At 37.9% G+C, this 25,475-nt stretch overlaps 1 protein-coding gene across 1 annotated transcript; it reads right to left on the reverse strand.

Moving 5' to 3' along the window:
• Positions 1–4,998: 4,998 nt before the first annotated feature.
• Positions 4,999–25,388, reverse strand: TRAF6 (TNF receptor associated factor 6). Its single transcript, XM_045557820.1, has 7 exons — positions 25,144–25,388; positions 16,967–17,284; positions 13,652–13,802; positions 12,539–12,697; positions 11,011–11,082; positions 8,580–8,657; positions 4,999–6,294 (listed from the first exon to the last, which is right to left on the reverse strand). The coding sequence occupies exons 2-7, from the start codon at positions 17,260–17,262 to the stop codon at positions 5,449–5,451; spliced, it is 1,602 nt and encodes a 533-aa protein (XP_045413776.1). The 5' UTR covers positions 17,263–17,284; positions 25,144–25,388; the 3' UTR covers positions 4,999–5,448.
• Between the last annotated feature and the right edge of the window lie 87 nt (positions 25,389–25,475).

Here is a 25,475-nt window from a genome sequence, read left to right on the forward strand (position 1 = left end):
ATATTAAATAAGGTGCCAAAGATCACTGTTTTGGTCATATCCTTGCAACAACTAAGACATGATCTAAAGTAAAAACCCCAAGTGCCTTTGTGAGATAAATGTGAATCCACATTTATAACCTGGGTTTAGAAAGAGTAGCTCAGTTACCCCTTAAGCGTAGTAGAGACCCTGCTTATCCCAGGCCTTCCTTCTTGCAGCCAGCCCTGCAATTCAATCCCATGGATCCAGTGGAGGCCATCTGAGGCTAGGCCGCCGGCGGGAGCAGGGCTTGTTTTATGTGCTGTGTGCGTGCTGATGGTGGGGGAGTGGCGGAGGGCGTGCTGCACTGAATCTGGGCAATTCCTTTAATCCCTCCCTTCAACACAACCTGCGCTTCAGGCACTGATTTTCAGTCTTTCTATGATCAGTACCCCCAGCCCCCATCTTTGCACTCACTCTCTGTTGTAAGGCACATATTTTCAGAGTCCAGATGGATTAGGAAACTGCTCACAAATTCTGTGGCAATACTAACATCTAAGCAACAGCAGGCTTTTTGATAAGACACGTCGACAACTGGATGTGTTTCAATTTTCAAAACTCAGATTTCATTCCATAGCTTGTCATACAGTTACAGAATTATAAGCCTCCCTAGATTCATAAAGTATCTTTCTTCATAGAGCCAAGCATTAATAAATGTTACCCATTACTTCATAATATCTAAATTTCAAATTCTAGTTTCCACTTTACAGGTAGATAAATGGACACAAAGACAAAACTGATTTGCCCATGGTCAGTCAGGAGTAAAATTTGTCTTAGGTCTTAATTTAGTGCTCTATATGCTAAATTACACCACCTCTTCAGCCCTCTGGGAACATAATCCTGGAACCTTGTATAAGCAAAATGGGCCCAAAATTACATTCTCACCAGAGAAATTAATTGGATAATTTATCAAGTGTGAAAATAACATTAGAATGTACTGCACAATTGATCAAGGACTTTCAAATAAATCCATTATAAAAAATACCCCTTCAGGCAAATAAATAAGATTAAAATTCAGCATAACAAATTTACAAAAGTTTAAATTTAGCTTAAAGTGAGAACTACAATTCCAGTTACAACACAAATATCACAAGTTCCCCCAAAGAGTTTAAGATAACTTGATTAAAGTTGTTGAATTTTTTTAGAAGATTTTTAAGGAGAAACCAAACTTGAAATCTCACTAAAAGCAACATGTATTAAGTGATAAAGCAATTGTAACAAAATGTTATCACTGACGCTTGGTGGAGGATGTTCATCATACAAGTCTCTCAACATTTCTGTATGTTTGGGAAATTTCATAATAAAAGTGCTGAGGTAAAAAAGCAAAAAATGTAATATGCTTTACCACCTAAAATTAACATGACAAGCTACCAGAAATTGGTCTTCAACCATTGCTTTCATTAAATGTTCATTATTACACATCTAAGTATGTATTATGTGCCAGGCACTGTGCTAAGTACAGGGGATTCAGCAGTGACCAGAACATGTCCCTGTCCCACATACAATTTACCTTCTCCTGGGGGCTAGCGCAGAAGACAACTATGGTTATTGCTGCTTTGGTGATGTCCCAGGAGTAGGAAAGAACCTACATTCAGAGCTGCAAATCTCAAGAGCAGAGGAACACGCCCCACCTTCCCTCGTATCTTAAAGGCAAGGCTGGTGTCCTGCTGAAAAAGCACTTAGAGAGAGGAAAAGGAGCACCACACCTCCTCATTCTAGAAAATGTTTTCATCATCTAGAATTGTTTTTCAGAATTTTATAATAACCTGACTTTTCTGGGGGGAAAAGCTTTAAAACATTAAAGACGTAGGTGAAATTTAGTGAAACAATTAGGTATCTCCTTGCAAGTGTTTGTCATTGACTAAAAAGTGAAGGTGGTTATTGAGTGTTACAATCTACCAAGATCCATCCAATTTGATTTCATCAGATCATCTTTCTGGATACTGGAAATTTGGAAGTGCCTACTCCATTCTATAGACACAACAGCAACTCTGAAACTAACTACAGTCTATCATGACTCTGGGAATTTAAAAAAAAAAAAACATTTCAAAAGAAAAATAAACAAGATTATTTATTGTTCCCTTTTCATTTCCTTATGGCATTGCACTGCTTAGGTTTTATGGAACTAGGCATCACAAAAAAACACCTAATGGTATTTTACATAAAACAATGAGTAGAATTTAATTGAAGCAAGCTAAGAAAAGAGCAGTGTTAGTAACTGAACAGAAGAAAAGTACTTCAAAGTCGTAAATTAGAAAACTCTAAAATGTTTTCTGGTCACCAGAAAGTTGAGGATTCCCTGGGTAAAGGAATGATAAACAATTGCTCCTCTGTAAAAAGAATGCATTGTAACTGCATGCACAATTAATAAGCATCTCTTAGTTTAAGATTTATTGGCATGAAAACAGTAATGGAGAACATAATTTTAGACTAGTCACAAAAATTAATTGTGAGAGGTCATCCAACATCTTTTTACATTAGTCTATCATTAGGGTAAAAAATCCACCTTCATTCTATTTTTTTTTCTACAATTCATACCAAAAATAAAAGTTGAGTCATAATGTAGTATAGCCAGAGACTATCACTGCTGTCAAAATATAGTAATGAACTACCAAATTACATGTCAACATTCAGACTTGTTTGCCAACAGCAAAATGTATGACTTGCAGCAAGTTTCATCCAACATTGGGTTAGACATCTCTGGAAAAAGGGAAAACATTAAAAAAAAATTGGCAATGTCCCAGAATGATGTCAAAAGAATATGTTAAAAGGTGGTTAATAAAATATAAATACACAGCCCAAACGCCTGTAAACCAACTGGGTGAAACTAGCATGTTTAAGAGTGGGATAGAAAATTTGAAAAATATAAGGAAGAAACCAACTTTCCAGGTTAAGATCTGATTCTAAGTTGAAGTCTTATCAAAAGTTTTCTATTTGGAACGACAGCTTGACCATTATTTCTACTCTATATACACAATGACCAGCATAAAATAACTGGTTGGTTTATTACAAAATGCTAAATGTTGGAGGTTAAAAAAAATTGCTCATTTAATTTAACTGTGACCCAGCTGATGGACACTAAATTGAAGTAAAGTATTAGTATCAGCAAAGAGTAAGTTAAAGCCATTTTCTACTGGCAAAATCCTTTGATGAGTATTGTCAACGTTCTGTTCGTTAGAACTTAATTGCTTAAGACAGAATTTTATGGTTGGAGGGGACCACAGAAACATCTAGTTCAACTCATTTTACAGATGGAAAACTTGAAGTTAAGAAAAGCTCAAGTTAGGCAAAAAACCATTTTTGTTTTAAGACTCCTGAGTTAGTGGAAAAAAATAATATAACCAAGGCAGGAAATGACTCCTCTTAGTACCTAATGCACAGCCATGCTTTTAATAGAAATTTGACCAGGAAGCTTTTAAATATCATTTCCTTTCTTGGGAGCGGGGACTGAATGTTTTGTGGCAACAGTTAATTTTTTTCTGATAAAAGTACATGTTTATTGTAGAAAATGTAAGAAAGCAGAAAGAAGAAAATAAGCCATTAAAAATAGTTTAGTATATTTCCTTCAGGCCTTTTCTATGCAAATACAAAAATAACTGTTTACTTTTTAAATGGAACTTGACGATTATTTAATTTATTTATTTATTCATTAAAAAACACTGAACAGCAGCAGTACAGATTTCCCTACCTTGAGGGTGGTGCTGCAGTGATTCTCAGGAGCTAGCTGGAAAGCATAACTAAGAGACACACACTGCCAGGGAATAAACTGGTAACCAGCCATGAGCCTGTGGTACTAACAGTGGCACAGGGAAACAAGGTCTCTGCTTCACTTTTATTTTCACTCTTATTTTCACTCTATAGCAAACTCACCAAAGCAGGAGCCTAACAGTGAGTCTGGGAGGGAGAGTAGAGAGAAAATCAAAGGGAAAGTTCAAAGTGACACTGGCTAGGGCTGCCTGGAACCAAAAACCAGCTTCCTCTTGAAATTAAGGCTGATCTTGAACACTACTCAGGGACTCTGATTTGGCCTCTCTGGAGATATACCAACTCTCATTACCAGACAAATTCAAATTATCTTGTGTAAATGTAAGAATGGATGGATCCTTAGATCCTTTACAAGAGCCTATACTAGTTGTGGGATTCCCTGAGAACTAGATTCCACTATATTTTATACCTGTAGGCCTTTAACAAATATATAATGGCACAAAAATCATCTTTCCATATCAGAAACATTTTGTCAATTCAATACATTCCATAGGACCCTCCTCAGGACCTGCAGTGAATTGTTGACTAAAGCAACCTACCCAAGCTAAGTTGTGATATAACCACTGTGACTTCCAACCTTAGCTTGGTGACCTCTCAGGAACCTCTGATGACCTCCCAAGTTAGGAAATCAATTTTATTTCATTTAATTTAACTAAACCAGAGAGTATTCAAAAGAAAATGAATTCTGGCTCACACGTAGCTTCTCACCACCAATGAGATGCCACATTGGTTGACTAGTTGAGTCACTTTTAATTTTTATGTTGTTGATTGTATGTGCACATCTACTTGTCCTATAAACATTAAACAACTGAAGACATGCAGAGCTGTGAACTTCACTTTGCACTGAATAGACAAAAAAGGGTTACATAGCATAACACTGAAAAGCTGGTATCCACATGGTTCTCAGCATTATAAACTCTGGAGAAGATGCTACCTCATGGCCTCAAGGACGTAGGTTAAACAAGGCAAAATGAAACACTTAAAACAAGTATTATTCAACAGACAACATGTTTACACTAAATAAGTAAGGTTATATTTAGGGTTTAAACTAGTCTTTGAAAATCCTTAGTAACAACCTGGAGGAAAAAAATGGTGAATGAGAACTTAAGCTTTCCAAGGATTATGGTTCAAATCCTCTGGAATTTAAGAGGTGAAATAAAATGAGAACTCAACTCTAGAGTAATAACTCTTCTTGCTGGTACCAGCACAAGGCAGTAGTGATTCTCACGTTTAATATATTACATACAATACTATAAAAATAAGCTGTAGTTTTAAGGAAAGTCCATTATTATTAAAGGCTTGAGCTTTAGTACTCTGACTCTAGGCTTTCTGACAATAAAACACGCTGGAGCAAAAGTCCATGAAGTACAACAAAGAGGTATCCTGATTGACAAAACAGCTGCTCCAACATGCCACAGGCACTTCAGGCATAACATTTTTGAAAAAGCATAGAACATGTAGATGCCGAAGAAAAAACAGCCTCAGTTCCATTTCCAACAGGAAGAAGTGGTAAGTGACCTCTTTACCTACATTCACTAGTGGGTATTACATCTTGCTTTCCCAGTGCTTTTTTTTTTCTTTTTTGCATATTATTATCAAGAACAGCACAAGGAAAGGCACTGTTTTCTCCAGATAGTTTTTTTTTTTGGAACAAATGAAAGGATGCTATAACCCTGTATCGGTACTTCGTGGCTGAAAACCCTCCCTCCGAAGGCTACCCATGTCGAAGCGGGTAGAGACCTCACAGCGTACTAATAATGTGTCATCCTTAATGAAGGTTCTTTGTTTTAGGGCTTCCAGATGCATAAAAGTTACATAGCCAAAACCTTTTGGGTTCCGTGGGATTGTGGGTCGCTGGAAGGCAAGCAGCTCTGGTTTGGCATCCATTATCTCTTCATGGTTTTGCCTTATAGGTGCTTCAGACTGATCAAGAATTGTAAGGCGTATTGTACCCTGGAAGGGCCAAGGGAGGTGGCTGTCATACTCTCCTTGCATTGTGTGGACAAAGAGGGATATATAGTTTGCACAGCGCTGAGCAGTTGGTAATTGAAGGTGCAAACGCATGCAGAGTTTGTACCCAGGTTTGCCTGTGTAGAATCCAGGGCTATGAATGACAACCGGTCTCTCTTCTTCTTGAGATTTCAAGTACATCCCAAAGTTGCCAATCTTCCAGATGTAAATCCCATTGCACTGCTGTGCTTCAATTTCAGCAACTTTGTCCTCAAGGGACCGAATAGTTCGTTTGAGCTCACTTACATACATGCTCTGAGTTTCCATTTTGGCAGTCAGCTCCCGAATTTGATGATCTTGTCTTACAAGGCGACCTTCTAACTGGTGAATGGTTTCCTGGAAATTTTGGACTTCTGGGTGACACCCAGAGGAAACCCGGGACAGAGAGGCAGGATCATAGGGAGTTAAGGCAAGGCTTAAACTATGAACAGCCTGGGCCAACATTCTCATGTGCGACTGGGTGTTCTCCTGTAGGTGGCGTGCCAAGTGATTCCTCTGCATCTAAAAATCAAGCACAAGCCTTAGGGTGGGAATAGACACCTACTGTGAGGCCTAGGAAAAGGATCCAGTCAGGCCAAATAAGAAGTTTTTAAGTAGCAGCACCAATTCCTTCAATGCTCTACAACTTTCCTTTGCCTTCATCAGATTCTTGATCCTGCCTCTTAATTCACTAAAAAAGTGAGACTATCTGATGACTACTCCCCCAGCTTTCACTCAAATAAATTTTGCTCCCACCTACAAACATGTCCGTATCTGTAACCATCCTTCTCTTCTGACTCAGAGAAGCCTCTCCTCTTGTCCAACATTAGTGTTCCACCTGTGGTCTACGTAGCACCTGACCCTGACCCTTTCTAACATATCCCAGGTGTTTTACTCATCTTCATCTTCATCTTTGTCCTTCATCTTCAAACATCTTCTTCTCTAACCCTTTCCCTCAGAATATAATTACTAAAATCTTTCCCATTTAAAAAAAAAAGGCAAACTCTCTATTGATCTTATGTCTCCCTCTAGTTAATTCCAATTTCTTCTTCTTCTTCTTCTTTTTTTTTTTTTGAGACAGAGTCTCACTCTGTTGCTCGGACTAGAGTGCTGTGGCGTCAGCCTTGCTTCACAGCAACCTCAAAGTCCTGGGCTCAAGCTATCCTCCTGCCTCAGCCTCCTAAGTAGCTGGGACTACAGGCATGTGAAACCATGCCCAGCTATTTTTTTCTATATATTTTTAGCTGTCCAGATCATTTCTTTCTATTTTTAGTAGAGATGGGGTCTCGCTCTTGCTCAGGCTGGTCTTGAACTCCTGACCTTGAGTGATCCTCCCACTTCAGCCTCCCAGTCTTCTTCCTTTTAAAGCCAAGAATAGTGTATCTACACTGTTTGCAATTCCTCACCTATTATACAAATCTATTGCAAACTGGCATCTTTCCTGTCTCCATGCTATTCTAAGGTTATCAAGAACATTCTAGTTGTTATATGAAAAACATTCATAATATAACAATTTTTATTATAAAAGAAAATCATGTATATTATAAAAAATAGAAAATACATATGATCAAAAAGAAAATGTTACCTATTATCTCACCTAACTTCCATTAACATTTTGATACGTTTCCTTCAAGTCTTTCTCTAAGCACACAATTTTTCCAGAAAATACAACCATACCATATACTATTTTGCTCATTTTTTTAAAAGTATTAAATGTATGTTAATCATAAATAAGCCAGAAAAAAAGTACAATAGAAAAGCAAAAGTGTAATTGCACTTTCAAGAATAACTTATTGTAAATAATGACCTTTCTCAGAGATTTGATACTACTGATCACAAGTCTTGAAACTAATTCTGAAGACCATAACATAATTTCTCCTTGCCTGGTTCATCTGTTTCTTATAATGTTCATTCATGGCTCCTTTCCTTAGTCGTCTTCTTTCCTGTACACACTCTATATGATCTCAATCATACCTTTCATTATCACAACAAATTACTTCCCCAAATCAATATTCTGAGTCTCAGTTCTCGTTGGAGCTTAAGGCCACACATACAGTACATGTCAGTCATCTCCACTTGGATGTTCCCTAGCTGGGTGAATTCGTATCTGTAACTCAATATCATTAAAACAGAACTCATTTTTTTCTACCTCTACCTCCAAGCAGTTCTTCCTGTGTCTACTCTTTTTGGCTGAATGGCCCTTCCATCTATCTAGTGATCAAGGCCAGAAACCAAGAGTCATTCTAGATATCTCCCCGTCCTTCACCCATCATACCTATTTAGTCACATGGTCAATAGATCTTCCCTCCTAAATATATATTGGCTCCTAAGGCTATCTTCAGTGTTATCACCACAATTCATGCTGCCCTTATTTGAGGTCTTGGTATTCCAACAACTTGGGTATTGTCACCCCCACACCACCTCAACTTGTCTACATTACTGCTGGGTTGAATAACATAAAACAAACTACTTGTTGTTCCTCAAATCACCATGCTCGCTCTCACCAGTCTTCTCTCTCCTGTCTTCATGGACAATGTTTTTCATCTGTTAAGACTCATCATGTTTTGTCAAGACTACCCAAATGCTTTGGGTATTGCTAAGTGTGCCTTTGCTTTTGCCCATAGCATCCACATATGACTCTATTAAATAATTTATCACTTTCATGCAGTGTATCTACCCAAAAAAATTTAAAAAAAAATTTATCACACTGTGTAATAAACACTTACATTCTTGTTGCTATTCTCTACTACACTATAGAAGTGAGTATTCCTGATTTATATTCAAGAATTAAAAGAAAAAAAACTTACCTTTTCATGGCAACCAAAAGTACTGAATGTGCATGGAATTGGAGCTGTAGGGCAGTCTAGGTCATAATGATTAGGCATCTAAAATCCAAAACAAAGGTTGAAAAATACTTTTCCCTGTATCTCATATGTTCTACTTTGATGAGATCACACTTAAAATGAAGATTTACATTTCATCTAAAGAAAACTATGCATTATCTACAGCTGCTTTTGTGTCACACTAGGAGAGCTGAATAGTTGCAAAAGAAATTATATAATCCTGAAAGATTAAAATAATATTTACTTCCAAAAGTTATACAGACAGGAATATCAACATCTCGTAACATTCCCCTGCTAAATTACTCAAAATTCATTTCAAGAAAATGAATATGGGCTGGGCGCGGCGGTAATCCTAGCACTCTGGGAGGCCGAGGCAGGTGGATTGCTCAAGGTCAGGAGTTCGAGACCAGCCTGAGCAAGAGCGAGACCCCGTCTCTACTAAAAAAATAGAAAGAAATTATCTGGCCAACTAAAATATATATAGAAAAAATTAGCCGGGCATGGAGGCGCATGCCTGTAGTCCCAGCTACTCGGGAGGCTGAGGCAGTAGGATCGCTGAAGCCCAGGAGTTTGAGGTTCCTGTGAGCTAGGCTGACACCACGGCACTCACTCTAGCCTGGGCAACAAAGCGAGACTCTGTCTCAAAAAAAAAAAAAAAAAAAAAAAAGAAAATGAATATGTTCCTCTTGCTGGGAACTGGCACCCTCTAGTGGCATTTTAGAGGGAAAAAAACACCTTGCGACAACTAGAACTTTGATAAACTCAATCAGGACTTTCACTGTGCTCTAGGCCATTTAATAGGAACCAGGCCCTAATGCACTGAAGCCACTGACTACATCCATTACTTCCCTCATGATCACCTTTCATAAATCATCTTACTTTTTATTAACTGGGGCATGTTTTAGCTATCCTGAGGAGACTCATGTCAGAAGGTACTTCAAAGTACATTAGTAAAAGCTCTAAAGAAAGTCTCAGTCCTTGATTTGGGGACTCTAAGACACATTCTTTCAGGCAAGATCCATTACACAGAATCATATTCTTTGAAAGTGGTGCCAAATTCCCTTTAGAAATTTAGTTTGGCTATAGTTGTAGATATTTCAAGCAGAAACAACCTTAGAGACCATTTAACCCAAACCCTTATTTCTCAAGAAAAAACAATCTAGAACAAGGGTCAGCAAAATTTTTTGTAATAGTTCAGATAGTAAATGTGGGCTGTATGGTCTCTGTTCCAAGTATTCAACTCCATCATTGTGGTGCAAAAGCAGCCATACACAATACATACACACGGGCATGGCTATGTTCCAATAAAAATTTATTTGGAATAAAAATTTATTGGACAGATCTGGCTAGGGGGCTGGTTTGCTGATCCCTTATCTAGAATGTCAATTTGGCAGAGATCAGACAGCAAGTTAGTACTACAGAATCAAAACCTAGGTTTTCTGATTCTTAGCCTAGGGTTTTTTCCTACATTAAATTTTATTTTTGCTGGGTTTTAAACATGCTGCACGGTTTCCTTTAAAGACTAAAAGAGAACAAAAAGGAACACCAGGGAGGTAGGACTTCATAAGCAAAAAGAGGTTTAACACCTTCAAATCAAGGCTTACTTGGAAAAAACTAAGAGATTCTGTTAATAGACAAATGGAAAACTTTAGTCGTGAGACAGGTTTTGCTTGCTTCTACTTAGTAAGGTAAATCAATAATGATCTCTGGGTTTACAGATTTCATGGGTGTGTAAATATTTAGTGACTAATATTCATATTTTGTGGATAAACTCTCCAAACGCCAGAAGATAGCAATCAGATGGAATTTTCCTTTCTCTATTAATAATCAAAACATATAGTTCTCTATTATAACTACTACTTCTAATGATGCCACATCAGTGGCCTACAGGACAACTGAACAGAAAGGTCACAGGTCCTGGGAACCTCCCTATAGGCTTCAGGAGCTATAGCTACAAATGAAGTTCTACTACTGAACAGACTTGCTTTGTTCTATTTCATTGCTCCCTCTTATTCTTTCAGCTGGTCTCTGGACACCTAAGATTCCCAATTCACAGTGTGTAAACATGTATTTCTTAGTTTTTTCTTTTTTTAAATGGGGATCCTTACTTTTGATTATTTTTATCTTAAAATTGTCTGGTGGTGTTGGAAATTTTCATAAATACATAAAAACATAGGTATTACGTTAATGACTTAAGGAATTTTAAGTACTTACAAAGGGCTGGATGTTTTGATCTTTCTGAAAGTATTTATTAATTTATATACATAATTTTCACACAGCTCTAATACTTCTTCAACCTGTATTTCTTTTTGCCTTACTGATTTAAATTTTCAATTAAAAAACTGTGTTTAACCTACTTATGAAAATACTATTTTATGAAAGAGAATCGTTGTACCTGTTCTCTGATGAGCATGGTATTGCAGTATTCACAGATGACATTTGCCAAAGGACAGTTCTGGTCATGGATCTGAATTTTATTAGGAAAAAAACATAAGAAAAGCATGAGAAAATCTGAAAAAGCAAAACAACCAATTTTTATAAAAAGTAATTTTTCATTATGAACAAATTAAGGACATTCATTTCTGTAAAGCAAAACTATGAGAGTAATCTTTAAAGGATATCGTCTTTCCCTTTGCCAATGTAATAATGAGATTCATTCAGTCTTACAGCTCTTTAAGAGAATATGGTAGTAATAAAAAAGAATTTTTAAAATTGCTTCCTCAGAGGCAGAGCATCTGTGACTACTCTGGACATCATCTGCCAATGCTATAATTCTCCAAAGGCAATCTTCTTCCAAAAATTTTCAACAGTAGTATGACAATTTAATTAAAACTCTTGTCAATAGGTTAAAGAACAAATGTATATTAGGGCATGAGGGTTTGGTGCTCAGGTTCTTATATGTACCAGAAGGGTGTGCCTTGGTTTCTAGACTACAATGGTTTTAGTTTAGCTGATGTCATGAGAAATAATCAACCTTCCAGGTTAAGTCCATCTAATTTACTGAAGTTTAGAAACATGTCAATTTGCTCTAATTATGACTCAGACTTCTCTACATTTTTAGCAAGTTAGTTTTTGAATATTTTATCAACATAATGAGTATAATATGCTTGATCTCATAATAAAGTAGGGAAATACTATAGCACAAATTTATAAGAACTAAGGTTCCTCAAGGAAGTATCTAAGTAATAGTAATACAAGAACATAAATTATATGTAGGTTATTTTAGTAAAGAGAATAGGGATTAACGGCTAGGATTTCAGTGTCAGCTTTGTCACTGACAATATTAATATGAAACTACTTAACCTCTCTATATCTCAGTTTCTGAATAGAAAAACTGCTCTATCATCATGACACTGTCAGGCACCATGAAGTTTCTTTTTAAAAGATGCTTTTTAATTGAAGTATTACATACTGAAAAGTGAATATACTGTATATATATAGCATGATGAATTATCACCAAGGAAACACACTTTGTGGGATTTAATTTAATCTTTGTAATAGCTATAACAACCCATTCTCATTTTCAAAATAACTCTGTGCAAGTCTTATAAAGTAATCATTCTACTGGTTTGTCTTCAATCCAAGATTGGTCATTAAAATATTATATCACGTAGGAAAGTTAATCAGCACATGCCTTTCCTCAAAGCTTCTGTTACTTGCAGATCTACAACAGTGGTAACTAGTATAAACGATGTTTTCTAAAAAAATATGCAACTATAAACTCTACACTTACCTACTAAAATGGTTTATTGCATTTTCTTTTCTTTCTTAAAAATCAATTTTCCCAAAATTGATAATGTCAACTCAGGGTTGGAATCACATCCTTATCTACTGCTAACCCCCTCAAATATACATTAAAAAAATTTTTTTAAGTAAAAAATTTTTTTAAGTAGTGGAATTAACAAATCCAAGTCAGTACATGCCTCTTTATCTTCAAATGCCATCAATACAGCACAATTTGCACAAGAAACCTGTCTTCTTGGACAATCCTTGAGAATGTGAATATTGATTTGGCATTTTTGGAAGGGATGCTGGCACTGGGGACAATTCATAAGAGCAAACTCACAATGTGCTTGATGATCCTATAATATGGAAAAAAAATAATTGATTAGTACGCTGTTGCCAATTCTGAAGAAGTCTTCTAAATATAATCTTTTCTAAGAATATACTGTTTTCTTTTAATAGCATTGGCTACCGAATCTACTTTGTCTAGGACACATCATAGAACCATTCACAATATGAAAGCCTTGATGAATTTTTTCAAATAATAATTGTAGACTGCAAGTTTACACAAAGAATGTAAATTCTCAAGTTCATGCATCCAATTAGGGAAGAAAGTTGGAAAGAAGTCAGATGTCCTGATTACCAATTTACTACTGGTAATCAATACAGAAAGGCCACACTTTTAAAAAGAGCTGAGTAAAAGAAGAAAGTTGCAAATGTGTCTTAAACATTTAACTTCAAACAGAACATTAATAATACTTAATTACCGATAAAAATCACCAAGCTAAGAATTTATTTCTTTAATTTAAAAGCAAACTCTTTTATTATCTGATTGGTTCAATTAATCTCAAACTGAAGGAGTATTCCATTTAGTGCATAACAAAATGCAAAATTTAGAAAAACAGGAGAAAAATGTATGATGAGGACACTGAGATGATGACTACACAGGACTTACTGCTTATTTCAAAATGAAGAAAATGAAGTTATGAGATTAAAATGTGACATTTATATTTAAAATGCTCATCAGTTTTACTGCACAGAATGTTCACCCAAAAAACTTGCAAAAGAACATTGATTTTTTTTTTTTTTAATTATCATTGGGGCAAAGCAAGAATAAGAAATTGGAATAAGAAATTTCTAATTTCTACTTACATTTATATTCAATAAACAAAGGGTTGGTATTAATTCAGCAAGAATTTAGCAACCAAGTATATATGCTAGGTGCTGGCAATACACAGATGGACACAGTAAAGTCCCTGCTCTCTAGGAACTGCCTTTTGTATGTGCTAACAGCTAGAACATAACTTTAATACCTCGAGATGCCTCAGTTCCATCTTGTGCAAACAACCTTCATTTGGACACCTCACCATCAGAGAAAGAATCTCTCGTTTTGCAAAATTGTCAGGAAATAGTTGATTTTCCAGCAGTATTTCATTGTCAACTGGACATTTGTGACCTGCATCCCTTAAAAAGAGAAACAATATACGTCCAATTAGATTTAAACATTCACATTAGGAAATGTTTAACATTACATTGTATATAACATTAACTTCTGTATATATCTTATACATGGTTTATATATATGACATATATAAATTCTCCTTTATTATTTCCTAAGAAAAAATAATTTAACACATTATATTGCATAATGTCACCAAAATAAATTGTCCATTTTATGGACAGCTTATGAACTGTCAGTACACCTAACACCACATTGATTACTAATCAAAAACTATGGAATTTTAGATTGTGGGATATATTCCAACTAACAAATGAAAAAAATTAACTGAATAAAATCATATTTTATTGGCATAAAATGAAGTGAAAGTTAAGAATGGGAATTTTGGTAGTCTGGCTGGCCTCTGTTCCATCAGCACCTATACAGTACACTAACAAGATGGAATACGCTATTCACAATACTAATAATATGACTACAGTGTACTGCTCTTACGTATTACTTATACCGTCAGTCATAAATAAATATTTAACCAATTAGCAGTACCCTCATGAGGTCACATTTTAAGGTTTATTCTGAAATAGTTACAACATTCCTCCGGCTCATGGGCAACAAAGGTTTTCCTTTATTTGTATGTCTAGGGCACAGTGTGATTGAGAGTTAAAGGACCTGTGTCCTGCTTTCCAGTGGTTTATTCTGTCTTATGATGGAAAAAAACCATCCTTAGGAAGCTTGGGTATCTGTCAATCCCCTTTAACTTTTTGGGATGTTTCAATCTTCACTCACAAAATGTGACAGGTTGGGTCGGCTACAGGGGCCTTAATCAATCACTCAAACATTTGCTCAGTACCTGCTACATGCTCAACAGTGCGATGTGCTGTGACAGGTAAAAAGGTGATGAGGTGATGAAAAACAGTGTCTGCTGTCCAATGGTTACGGGGCCTCTCTCAGAATGCATAATGTTATTGTTACACTGCCAACTATTCTTGGAGAAGCAGAGAAAGCCATAAACAAATTTACTGAAATATGTACCCCTAAACCTAAAGCGACGTATGTCTAAGAGAAAAGAAGAATCTTACAAAGTAAATGAAAACAATGATCCACAGAATTAGCAATCACTCCAAAAGAAAATGAAATTGGATTGAGATGTATTCTGAGTCCTTGAATGATTATACTATAACTGAAGAGAAATTTCAAAGCAGCTCCTTTAAAAATATTACAGCCAAAGTGGTCATTCTAGCTTAGAGGGAGATAAAAAAAAAAAAAGTCTCAGACTTCCTTTTGTGGGTTTTATTTCCTTTCAGACCACCGTCCACCACTTTCATGAACATCTTAACCATTAAAAAGCTGAAGATAGCTGCCACTTGGTAAAATACTACACTTCTCTACCTACAGGAAAATCAACGATCCATAATATGGTACAATGTCTACCTAAATACAAACAGGGGCAATTTTGCCCCCAAGGGGATATTTTGGGTTTCACAACTGGGGGAAAGGGGGATATTACCAGCATCTAGAGAGCAGAGGCCAGGGATGCTGCTGAAGATCCTACCACACACAGGACATTCTCCCACAACAAAGAACCATCTGGGCCCAAAATATCAATAGAGGTTGAGAAAATATACCCTAAATAGATCTTGTCAACACTGGGTAACACATTTTTCCCAAAAAGTGAAACAAGAGACATGCTTCCTTGTAACTTAAACTAAGCCAAGCCCCGAGTATGGATATAGTTACTCTAAGTTCAAGTTTTATAGAAACGTTAATGTAAAAGTTGAGAGATAAAAACTTAGGAGACTAATGAGTTGCCAGAGATGGACTTAACCTACTTAAGAATTTCACCATGGTAACTAGATGGCTATTTATTAAAAAACATAATATCTGTTGCCCTTCATCTAATTTTTGGTCCTGTATAGAACAACGTAGTCACCTAAAAATATTCCCATTTACCTTTGAATTATAGTAAAATGTATCTATTTCTTGGAAGAGGATTTGAATCATTTGTGGAAATCCCATGTACTATCATTCAGTTAAAATAACCACAATTTACTGTGCACCTACTGTGGGTCAGCCACTATTCCTGGCACTCGGGAAGTAGCAAGGAATAAAACACATCTAAACCTTTGTGCAAGGAGTTTATCTTCCAGTGGGAGAACAGACAATAAACACATAAACTTTCTGGTGTTTTACAAGACAGAAAGTGCTACAGAAAAAAAGAAAAGAAAAGTAGAGCCTGGTAAGAGAGATTGGGAGTGTTGGGGGCGAGCAGGGTGGAAGCATGCTGTGGTATAAACAAGGGACCTATGAGAAGGTGAGATGTGAGCCATGCTAGAGGGAGTTCAAGAGTGTTCTAAGCAGAGAGAATAGCTGAAGCCACTCACCAAGGCAGGAGCATGCTTTACGTGCTGAAGGAATAGAAAAGAGGGAACAGGTAGAAGGAAAGCAAACGCAGTAGGAGGTCAGAAAGTGAAGCACAGGGCCTTTCGAGGACTTTGGCTTTTACTCCCAGATGCCCCACTGCAATGTCCTGAGCGGAGATGACATCATCTTACTTATTTTACAAGGTTCACTCTGGCTGCTGTATTGAGAACAGCCTGGAAGAGTGGAAAGCAGGGAGGCCGGTTAAAGGGCTGATGGTGATTCAGAACAGGGTGGTAGCAGGGGAGGAAGTTAAAAGGGATATATTATAAAGGCAGCCGTCAGTTACTAGTTTCTTTAAAAATACTGGTTATTTTACAGTTGCACATAGACATTAGGTAACAGAATTTAATATGGCTAAAATAGGAATAACTGATCTCTTACAGAGTCAGCATTCTTTATATGGTTAAGATTAACATAATCTAATATTATAATCATCATCTAAGGTACATTTAAAAATATTATTTTCTTTAAAGCATAGAGTCACCCCCTAGTCTGCATTAGAACTGCTTTAAGCAGAAGTAGGTATTTACTTATTTACCCAGGGGTCAGGGGAGAGGGAAAGAAAAATTCACTTTTGGTACCACAGTAAGAACCGGGATAAGAATCTTCCTCAATTTTCTGTCTAGTGTTCTTTTTTCCTAAGTAATCTTTTATGTATAAGACTACTCTTGCAATGTCCCATGTTCTATGTAGTAACATTCTCCGCATCTGGTTCTGTTCTAGGACACCATTCTTTCTTAAGCTCATGTACCTTATTGATTTTATGATGCAGGCTTTGCAGAACCTGTGGCCGCAGGGTGTTTGCACTGCTTCCCGTAATGCCATCAAGCAGATGGGGCACTCATACTTGCTTTCCAGGGGTGGGTCAAACTCCACATCATAGCCCTGGATCTCTTCCATAAAGGAGCTGGAGAGGGTCCCCGTGCTGGCAGTTCCACTCACGCTGTCATCTTTGGCTGTGGCGCCACAGGAGCTGGCCATGGCAGCACAGCAGTCGCTTTCGGACTGGCTGGATGCGCAGCTGTTTTCACAGTTTAGCAGACTCATAGTAACTTGATTATCACTTGCTCTGTAGATACAGCAAGAAAAAAAATGCCTTAACATACATATACTGCACACACACACACACACACACACACACATATCACAGCTTATCTATACAAGTCACCTTTTAGTTCATAAACATTAGCTGTGTTAATGTTATTTACAGAAAACTTTTAAAAATGTTTTGAGCTTTGTTTCATGACTAATATTTTATTTATTTATTTATTTATTTATTTATTTATTTATTTAGTCAGGACAAAGATTGTCCTGGAACTATTTTATAAGTTACCTGATCCCCTCCTTCAATAAATATGTACCATCATTTGTACAAAGCATTTGGCACACACAAAGAAAGCTGGATACCCTAAGAAGTTCATGATCTAGTAGAACAACAGAATATAAGGTTAAAAAGGGAAAAGCGCCTGCACTGTAATACTCATCTATATCACAACTATCTGTTTATATGTCTATTTCCTGTGACCGAGGTAAGAAATTTAATTTTCATTTCCTCACTACTTAGCACAAGATTTTTCGTATAGTAGGTGTTCATTCAGCAACTGCTGAAGAACTTATTCATGTTGCTGAAGTCCCTTCAAGTACCCCAAGCTGAAGAGAACAGCCTGGTAGGGCAGTGCCAGGAAAGGCAGTGCACAGGGAATCAGGTGATCATGTGCCACTGCTAGATGTGTGATTTCGGGTGAGTTACTTAACTCTTGGGATCTTGGCTTCCTCTTCTAGGTCTAAAATTCTATGAAGACTTCCAAATGCTCAGTGTGGGGATTTCTCTTGTGCAGAAAAAATGGAATCGAAAAAGTATATTTTTATGTCCTGCCTTCACAGTCAGGTCAAGTGACTATGTTTCATTATTAATGACTGGAAAAATGAGTGAGGTTTTGTTTGCCTATGGAAAACTATTGCTTTCGTGAACAGACGGGATATCTTCAAATTCTAAACTATTATGGTACTTACAAGTGAGAAGCTAATGTCTAAAAGTACTTCACAGCTCAGGTAATCATATCTCTATTTTAGATAATTACTCTGGTGGAAAAATCCTAATATGTGCCAGATATCGTTCCAGAAATAGAATGTAAGCCTCTAGTCTATATGATAGACAATTACCCCCTGCCTGTCTTTTTTAAACAAAATTCCTGGCTGCCACTTCAACAAATAGAAGATTAAGACAGTAGTCCTCAATCTTTTTACCACTACAAATGTCTTCTTATTCTCCTCAAAGACTCTGAGTAGCATTTCACGGGCACCTACAAAGTATGAGGCACTGTTCTGGCTGGAAGGACAGTACTGAGAAGTGGTGATGGTGCTGGAACTGGATGATCTGGGTTTAACTCTCTTCTTCTACTCTCAACCCTGTTACTTATTATTAGATGGGTATGACTTGGGCAGGTGATAGAACCTTTCTGTGCTTCACTTTCCTCATCTGTAAAATGGGGCTAACAATAAAATCCACCTGAGAGTTATTGACAGGATAAAATGTGTTATTATGTTACAGCTTTATGTAGTATTTTGTTTAACAGTTTTATGGTTCCCACTTACCAAAGCAGAAACTATGGAGCCTAAAAAGGTTAAATAACTTGCATGGGATTACGCAACTAATAAGTAACAGGGTTGGGATCCAAACCCAAGTCTACCTAACCCCCAGACACTGTGCATTTTGTACTACACTATGTTTATCCATGTTTTGACAAATCTGCCTATAAGGCTGCCTTTAAATTTATTTGCCTTTATATTTATTACACTAAAGTGCTTACCACAGTTACTATTAAACATGAGCTGTCTAGCACTATACAGAATTTCAAAGAATCTGCAAAGAAACTTAGCATTGTACTTGTTTAGTTTTGATAAAATATTTTTTGAAAAGTTAAAAATAGCTCCCAAAGCTTTGATTTATCTGATGTGGACTCCTAGGAAAGGCTCACACAGATTGAGAGGAAGAAAGCAATAGCAAGATAGCGGCAAGAGGCAGAACTGGTCATTACACCTGCTCTCTAAGATGGCGTCTAAGGCCCCCTTCATACCTTCCAAATCTGAGAACAAACAATAATTTTATGCTACACTAGGGCATATATCCTTTGTTATTTTCCTTCCCATATACAGGTATAGTAGGAGATATTTTGAGTTTGGTTCTAGACCACTCCAATAAAGCAAATATCTCAATAAAGCAAGTCACATGAACTTTTTGGTTTCCCAGTACATATTAAAGTTATGTTTACACAATACTTTAGTCTATTAATTGTGCAATAGCATTATGTCTAAAAATTAAATTTAAATCAATTTATCTGCATTTAAAAATATTTTATTGCTAAAAAATACTAACAATCATCTGAACCTTCAGTGAGTCATAGTCTTTTAGCTGGTAGAGAGTTTTGCTTCTGAAGGTGGTGGTTGCTGAAGGCTGGGGTAACTGTGGCAATTTCTTAAAATAAGATAACAATGACATCTGCCACATCAAGTGATCTTTTCATGAAAGATTTCACTATTGCACGTGATGCTGTTTGACAGCATTTTACCCAGAGAACTTTCAAAATTGGAGTCAATCCTTTCAAGCCTTGTCACTGCTTTATCAAAAGTTTATGGAATATTCTAAATCCTTTGTTGTCACTTCAACAATGTTCATGGCATATTCACCAGGAGTAGATTCCATCTCAAGAAACCACATTCTTTGCTCACCCATAAGAAGCAACTCCTCATCTGTTCAAATTTTATCATGAGACTGTGGCAATTCAGTCACATCTTCAGGCTCCACTTCTAATTCTAGTTCTCTTGCTATTTCAACCATATGTGAAGTGACTTCCTCCACTGAAGACTTAAACCTCTCAAAGTCATCTATGAGGGTTAGACTCAACTTCCAAACTCCTGATCTCCTCACCATAAATCATGAGTGGTCTTAATGGCATCTAAAATGGTGAATCCTTTCCAAAAGGTTTTTAATTTACTTTTCCAAGATCCATCAGAGGAATCACTATCTATGGCAGCTACAGCCTTAAAAAATGTATTTCTTAAATAATAAGACTTGAAAGCAGAAATGACTCCTTGATCCATGGATGCTGTGTTAGCAGACATGAAAACAACATTTATCTCCGTGTACATCTCCATCAGAACTCTTCAGAGACCAGGTGCATTGTCAACGAGCAGTAATAATTGGAATCTTTTTTTCTGAGCAATGGGTCTCAGCAGTGTCCTTAAAACATTCAGTAAACCATGCTGTAAACAGACGTGGCGTCATGCAGGCTTAGTTGTTCCCCTTATAGAGCACAGGCAGAGTAGATTTAGCATAATTCTTAAGGGCTTTAGGGTTTTCAGGACGGTAAATGAACAGTGGCTTCAACTTAAGTTCACCAGCTGCATGAAACCCTAACAAGAGAGTCAGCCTGTCTTTGAAGTTTTGAAGCCAGGCATTGACTACTTCTTTATAGATATGAAAGTCCTAGATGGCATCTTCTTCCAATAGAAGGCTGTTCCATCTACACTGAAAATGTGTTGTTTGGTATAGCCATCTTAATCAATTATCTTAGCTAGGTCTTCTGGATAACTTGCTGCTTCGCCTTGCACTTTTACATTATGGAGATGGTTTCTTTTCTTAAACCTCATGAATCAACTTCTGCCAACTTTAAACTTTTCTTCTGCAGCTTCTTCATCTCTCTCAGTCTTCACAGAACTACAGAGAGATAGGGCCTTGCTCTGGATTAGGCTTTGGCTCAAGGGAATGTTGTGGCTGGTTTGCTCTTGCTCTTCTATCCCTGTGATCTCCAACCCCCGGGCCATCAACCAGTACTGTCCATGGCCTGTTAGGAACTGGGCTGCACAGCAGGAGGTGAGCAGCGGGGGAGCCAGCGAAACTTCATCTGTATTTATGGCTGCTCCCTATCGCTCACATCACTGCATAAGCTCTGCCTTCTGTCAGATCAGCAGTGGTATTAGATTCTCACAGGAATCTGAACCCTACTGTAAACCGTGCATGTGAGAGATCTAAGTTGCACGCTCCTTATGAGAATCTAACACCTGATGATCTGAGGTGGAGCTGAGGCAGTGATGCTACCACTGGGGAGCAGCTGCAAATACGGATTATCATTAGTAGAGAGGTTTGACTGAACAATAAATATAATGTGCTTGCATCATCCCCTTACCCCCGGCGCATGGAAAAAATGCCTTCCATGAAACTGGTCCCTGGTGCCAAAAAAGTTGGGGAGTGCTGTTCTATCCAGACCACTAAAACTTTCTCCCATATAAGCAATAAGGCTGTTTTGTTTTCTTAGCACTTGTGTTTTTACTGAAGCAGCGCTTTTAATTTCTTTTAAGAACTTCTTTCTCCTTTGCATTCACAACTTGGTTAACTGGTACAAAAGGCTTAGATTTTGGCCTATCTTGGTTTTGACATGCCTTTCTCATGAAGCTTAATCATTTCTAGCTTTTGATTTAAAGTGAAAGATGTGCCATCTTTCCTTTCATTTGAACATTTACAGGCCATTGTAGGGTTATTAACTGGTCTAATTTCAATATTGTTGTGTCTCAGGTATCAGGAAGGTCCCAGGAGAGGGAGACAGGTGGGGAAACCCCCTGTTGGTAGAGTAGTTGGAACTTTCTCATTTATCCATTAAGTTCACCATCTCATATGGACATGGTTCATACAACTCAAAACAATTACAACAGTAATATCAAAGATCACTGATCACAGATCACCATAACGGATATAATAATGAAAAAGTTTAAAATATTGCAAGAATTTCCAAAATGTGACACAGTGACATGAAATGAGCACTTGCTGTTTAAAAAATGTGGCCTACAGTATCACTTAACATAAGGTTGCCATGAACCTTCAATTTATAAAGTACGCAGTATCTGTGATACACAACAAAGCAAAGCACTATAAAATGAGGTATGCCTGTACATTTTTGTGTCCAATTACTTTCTTAGGTAAATTTCCTAGAACTGCTGGATCAAAGGGTATGTAACTTTTTAAGCTTTATGATAGATAATGCTGTTTATCCAATATGTATCAAAGGCATCGTAATTCTACTCCCATAAGAATATTTATGATAAAGCTCATTTTCTATACCCTTGACTAGGTATATTTATCTTTTAATTTTTTTTTTTTTTTTGGAGACAGTCTCTATCACCCTAGGTAGAGTGCAGTGGCATCATCATAGCTCACTGCAACCTCAAACTCCTGGGCTCAAGCGATCCTCCTGCCTCAGCTTCCAGAGTAACTGGGACTACAGGCGCATACCACTGACAGCCGGCTAAGTTTTCTATTTTTAGTAGAGATGGGGTCTCGCTCTTGCTCAGGCAGGTCTCGAACTCCTGAGCTCAAGCAATCTTCCTGCCTCAGCCTCTCAGAGTGCTAGGATTATAGGCGTGAGCCACCATGCCTTGTCCTATCTTTTAAATCTTTAATCATTTTTCAAAAAGTAAAATCACTTTTAAGAAATTAATATTTGTTGTTATTTTGGTTGTACAGTGTATATCAAAGTGCTAGCGAGATGACAAAGGCAAAAGTTACTGAGCTAAGTCTACATCTTCTGCCCAAATGTCCAGTTTAAAATCCAGTTTATTGGACAGTCTGCATACTGCCCTCTTCCAGTCCTTTTCAAAAGACTTGAAGGTCTCTGGATTTGAAGAGACCTTTATAGCCAATGTGTTCCTATGAAACCGTCTAATCAGTTACAATTCCTTAAAAGGAACTCCACTATGGGAATGCAGTATAAGACATAAGTGAGCACTCTTCAAAATTTAGATGCCTTCAAGTTTCACATTACTTTCCATGCTTTAAGAACTAATACAGAAGCTTTACATAGTATCTTCCAAATAAACTTTTTCAGATAATCACTAAGTCTACAGTATGCAGTCCCATGTAACCTACTGCAAAGGGAAAGTTAAGCTAAAAACAGAATTTTGAGTGCCTCATTTAATATTTTTATGTTTATTCTTTCTTTGGCAAGTTAAAATATTTTTCCCGTTTACTTTTAAGGATCACAATGACTTAACGGAAATCACCTTCCTAACTTAACTACAATGAATAGCTATTTTAATTAACACTAAGAGAAAAACTAGGAGTGCTTTATGTCTGCTGTAGAAGTGAATAAAAAATGATCTGGCACGTATGCAGAAAATATGCTCTATTACAATTCTTTTTACTTTTTAACCTCATGCTATCATACGAACTGCTACAAAAGTAGGCTTGAGATAGAACTTTGGCTTTACAGAAGGAAGAGAATGCTTTTGTAAAATAAAACTTCCCTACAGCCTCTCTTCTACTCATTTACGTGGCTTTCTATATGAATAGAAGGGATAGAACAAAGTTTAAATTGTTCTTAACTTGTATGTTAAGAACTTTATGATTTCAATTCCCTTTTTGCAGATGTGAATCTAGTAAGGTAAGCACTACCTTAATTACATATTGTCGGATGTAACCACTGCCAACTTATTTTAACTGCAAGATGAATAAATAATAAAACACCCTTGCTGTTTAAATCCACAAATTAATATCTGGATATACATTATAATCCAAAGAGAATACTGTTAAATGTTGGGGGGGGGCATGGAGTAGGGTGATCTGCAAAAACTTTTTCTCTAAGACCAAACAGATGCTAATGAGATTTCCACCAAACTAAAGAAATCAACAAGTTATGTCTTGAATGAGTCAATTTTTAAGTCAACAGAAATTCATACATGAGTAAACATACAACTCATTAAAGAAAAACCACGTAAAAGAAAATACTGAGAAATTACCTATAATTTGCTACTAGCTTTAGAAACAGAAACCATTTACAAACTTAAAATCTATTCCTAAAGTACAGAGACCTGCAAATGTGCTGCAATGGCCAGGAGACGCTGCAAAATATTCAGCTGTTGTGCCTTAATTCTGAATCCAAATTCAAGAGGCATTCTCCTTCCTAGGCACTATTTGTTCTCCTCCAGGAGGCAAGGATTTGAACAACTCCTTTCAAAATCCAAGTGGCCAAAAATTTATCAGCACCACATATCCAAATTGATCACAGAAAAGACCTCATGTTACAATTCTGAAATACTGTGATGTATATAGTGCATGAAGGTTGAAACTCGAATGTGATCCCCGTACCCATCATGTGGGCAACCAGTGCCTGAAACACATTCCCTCCTTGAGTCCCAACAGGCCACGCTGTCCTTACCTGATCCTCAACCTCAAAATCAGAAACGCCCCCTCTGCCTTCCCTAGTAATCAAAGGAGAACAGACAAAATGCCAGCAGCCAAGTTACAAGTTTTTCTCTTTGCTATTTAGTACCTGTGTAGCCATACATTTAGTAATCTGCTCTCAGAGAAACAAAAGAAACAAATACTATAGAACCAGGCTGCTAATACTTTAGGTGCTTTCTGTTCACGTTCAAGACAGTCCTAACTCTCAGCTGGAGTTCCCCTAAAGCCAAATACTAGGAACAGCTTTATCAACCCAGCGTCTGGAACAATCGCTAGAACTACCGAGTGCAGGGGCGGGGGAGGAAACATTCGTGTCATCTGAACTTTTTTTTTTTAAACTTGCTGCCTGGGACCACTATAGAGTTCCACAGGGAACCCAAAAACAGCTTTCCCATGACAGTGACAGAAGGAGTCGCTGGGAACTCTAAGGGATTTTTCTTTCTTTAAGAAGGTAACAGTCCTGAGGGACGGGAAAATCCAGAAGGCAATTTCCTTTTCTGGGAAGGGGGAAAGCGGGCTGACGGGAAGCAGGTCTGAGGAAACTGGGGTTTCCTCCGGGGAGTGGAGGAAGCGAGGAGGTGGCGGCCAGGGGAGCGGCGACGCCGACCAGTAGCACGCGAGGGGGCAGGGGACGGCGTCCCCCGCCTGCGGGAAGGGAAGCCGCAGCCGCCAAGCGGCGTCCGGAGGAGACTCACCGCTCGAGTGCGCTGGGCCGCTGGACAAGGCGCGCAGGGCTCCACCCTGCCGCACGGCTCCGCTCAGCCAAGGCGCCGGAAAAGGGTGGACACCGCGCTCTGAGGCGAGGCAGCCCGGACGCCAGTCTCCGGGGCCAAGGACCAGCGCCGCTGCGTCCGCGGGCCGCCCGGAGCCGGAGCCCCAGCTGCGGACGCCGTTGCTTCCGCCTTCTCTGATCGCTGCGAAGAGCGAGAGGCGGGCAGCCCGCGAGGGAGGAGACAGAGCGGCCGCGTCGGGCGAGAGCGCCCCCTGGCGGCGCTCCTCCACGGAGCGGGCTGCGGCGCAGGCGCAG

Source organism: Lemur catta, chromosome 7 (genome assembly GCF_020740605.2).
Source record: "Lemur catta isolate mLemCat1 chromosome 7, mLemCat1.pri, whole genome shotgun sequence".
Classification (NCBI taxonomy): domain Eukaryota; kingdom Metazoa; phylum Chordata; class Mammalia; order Primates; family Lemuridae; genus Lemur; species Lemur catta.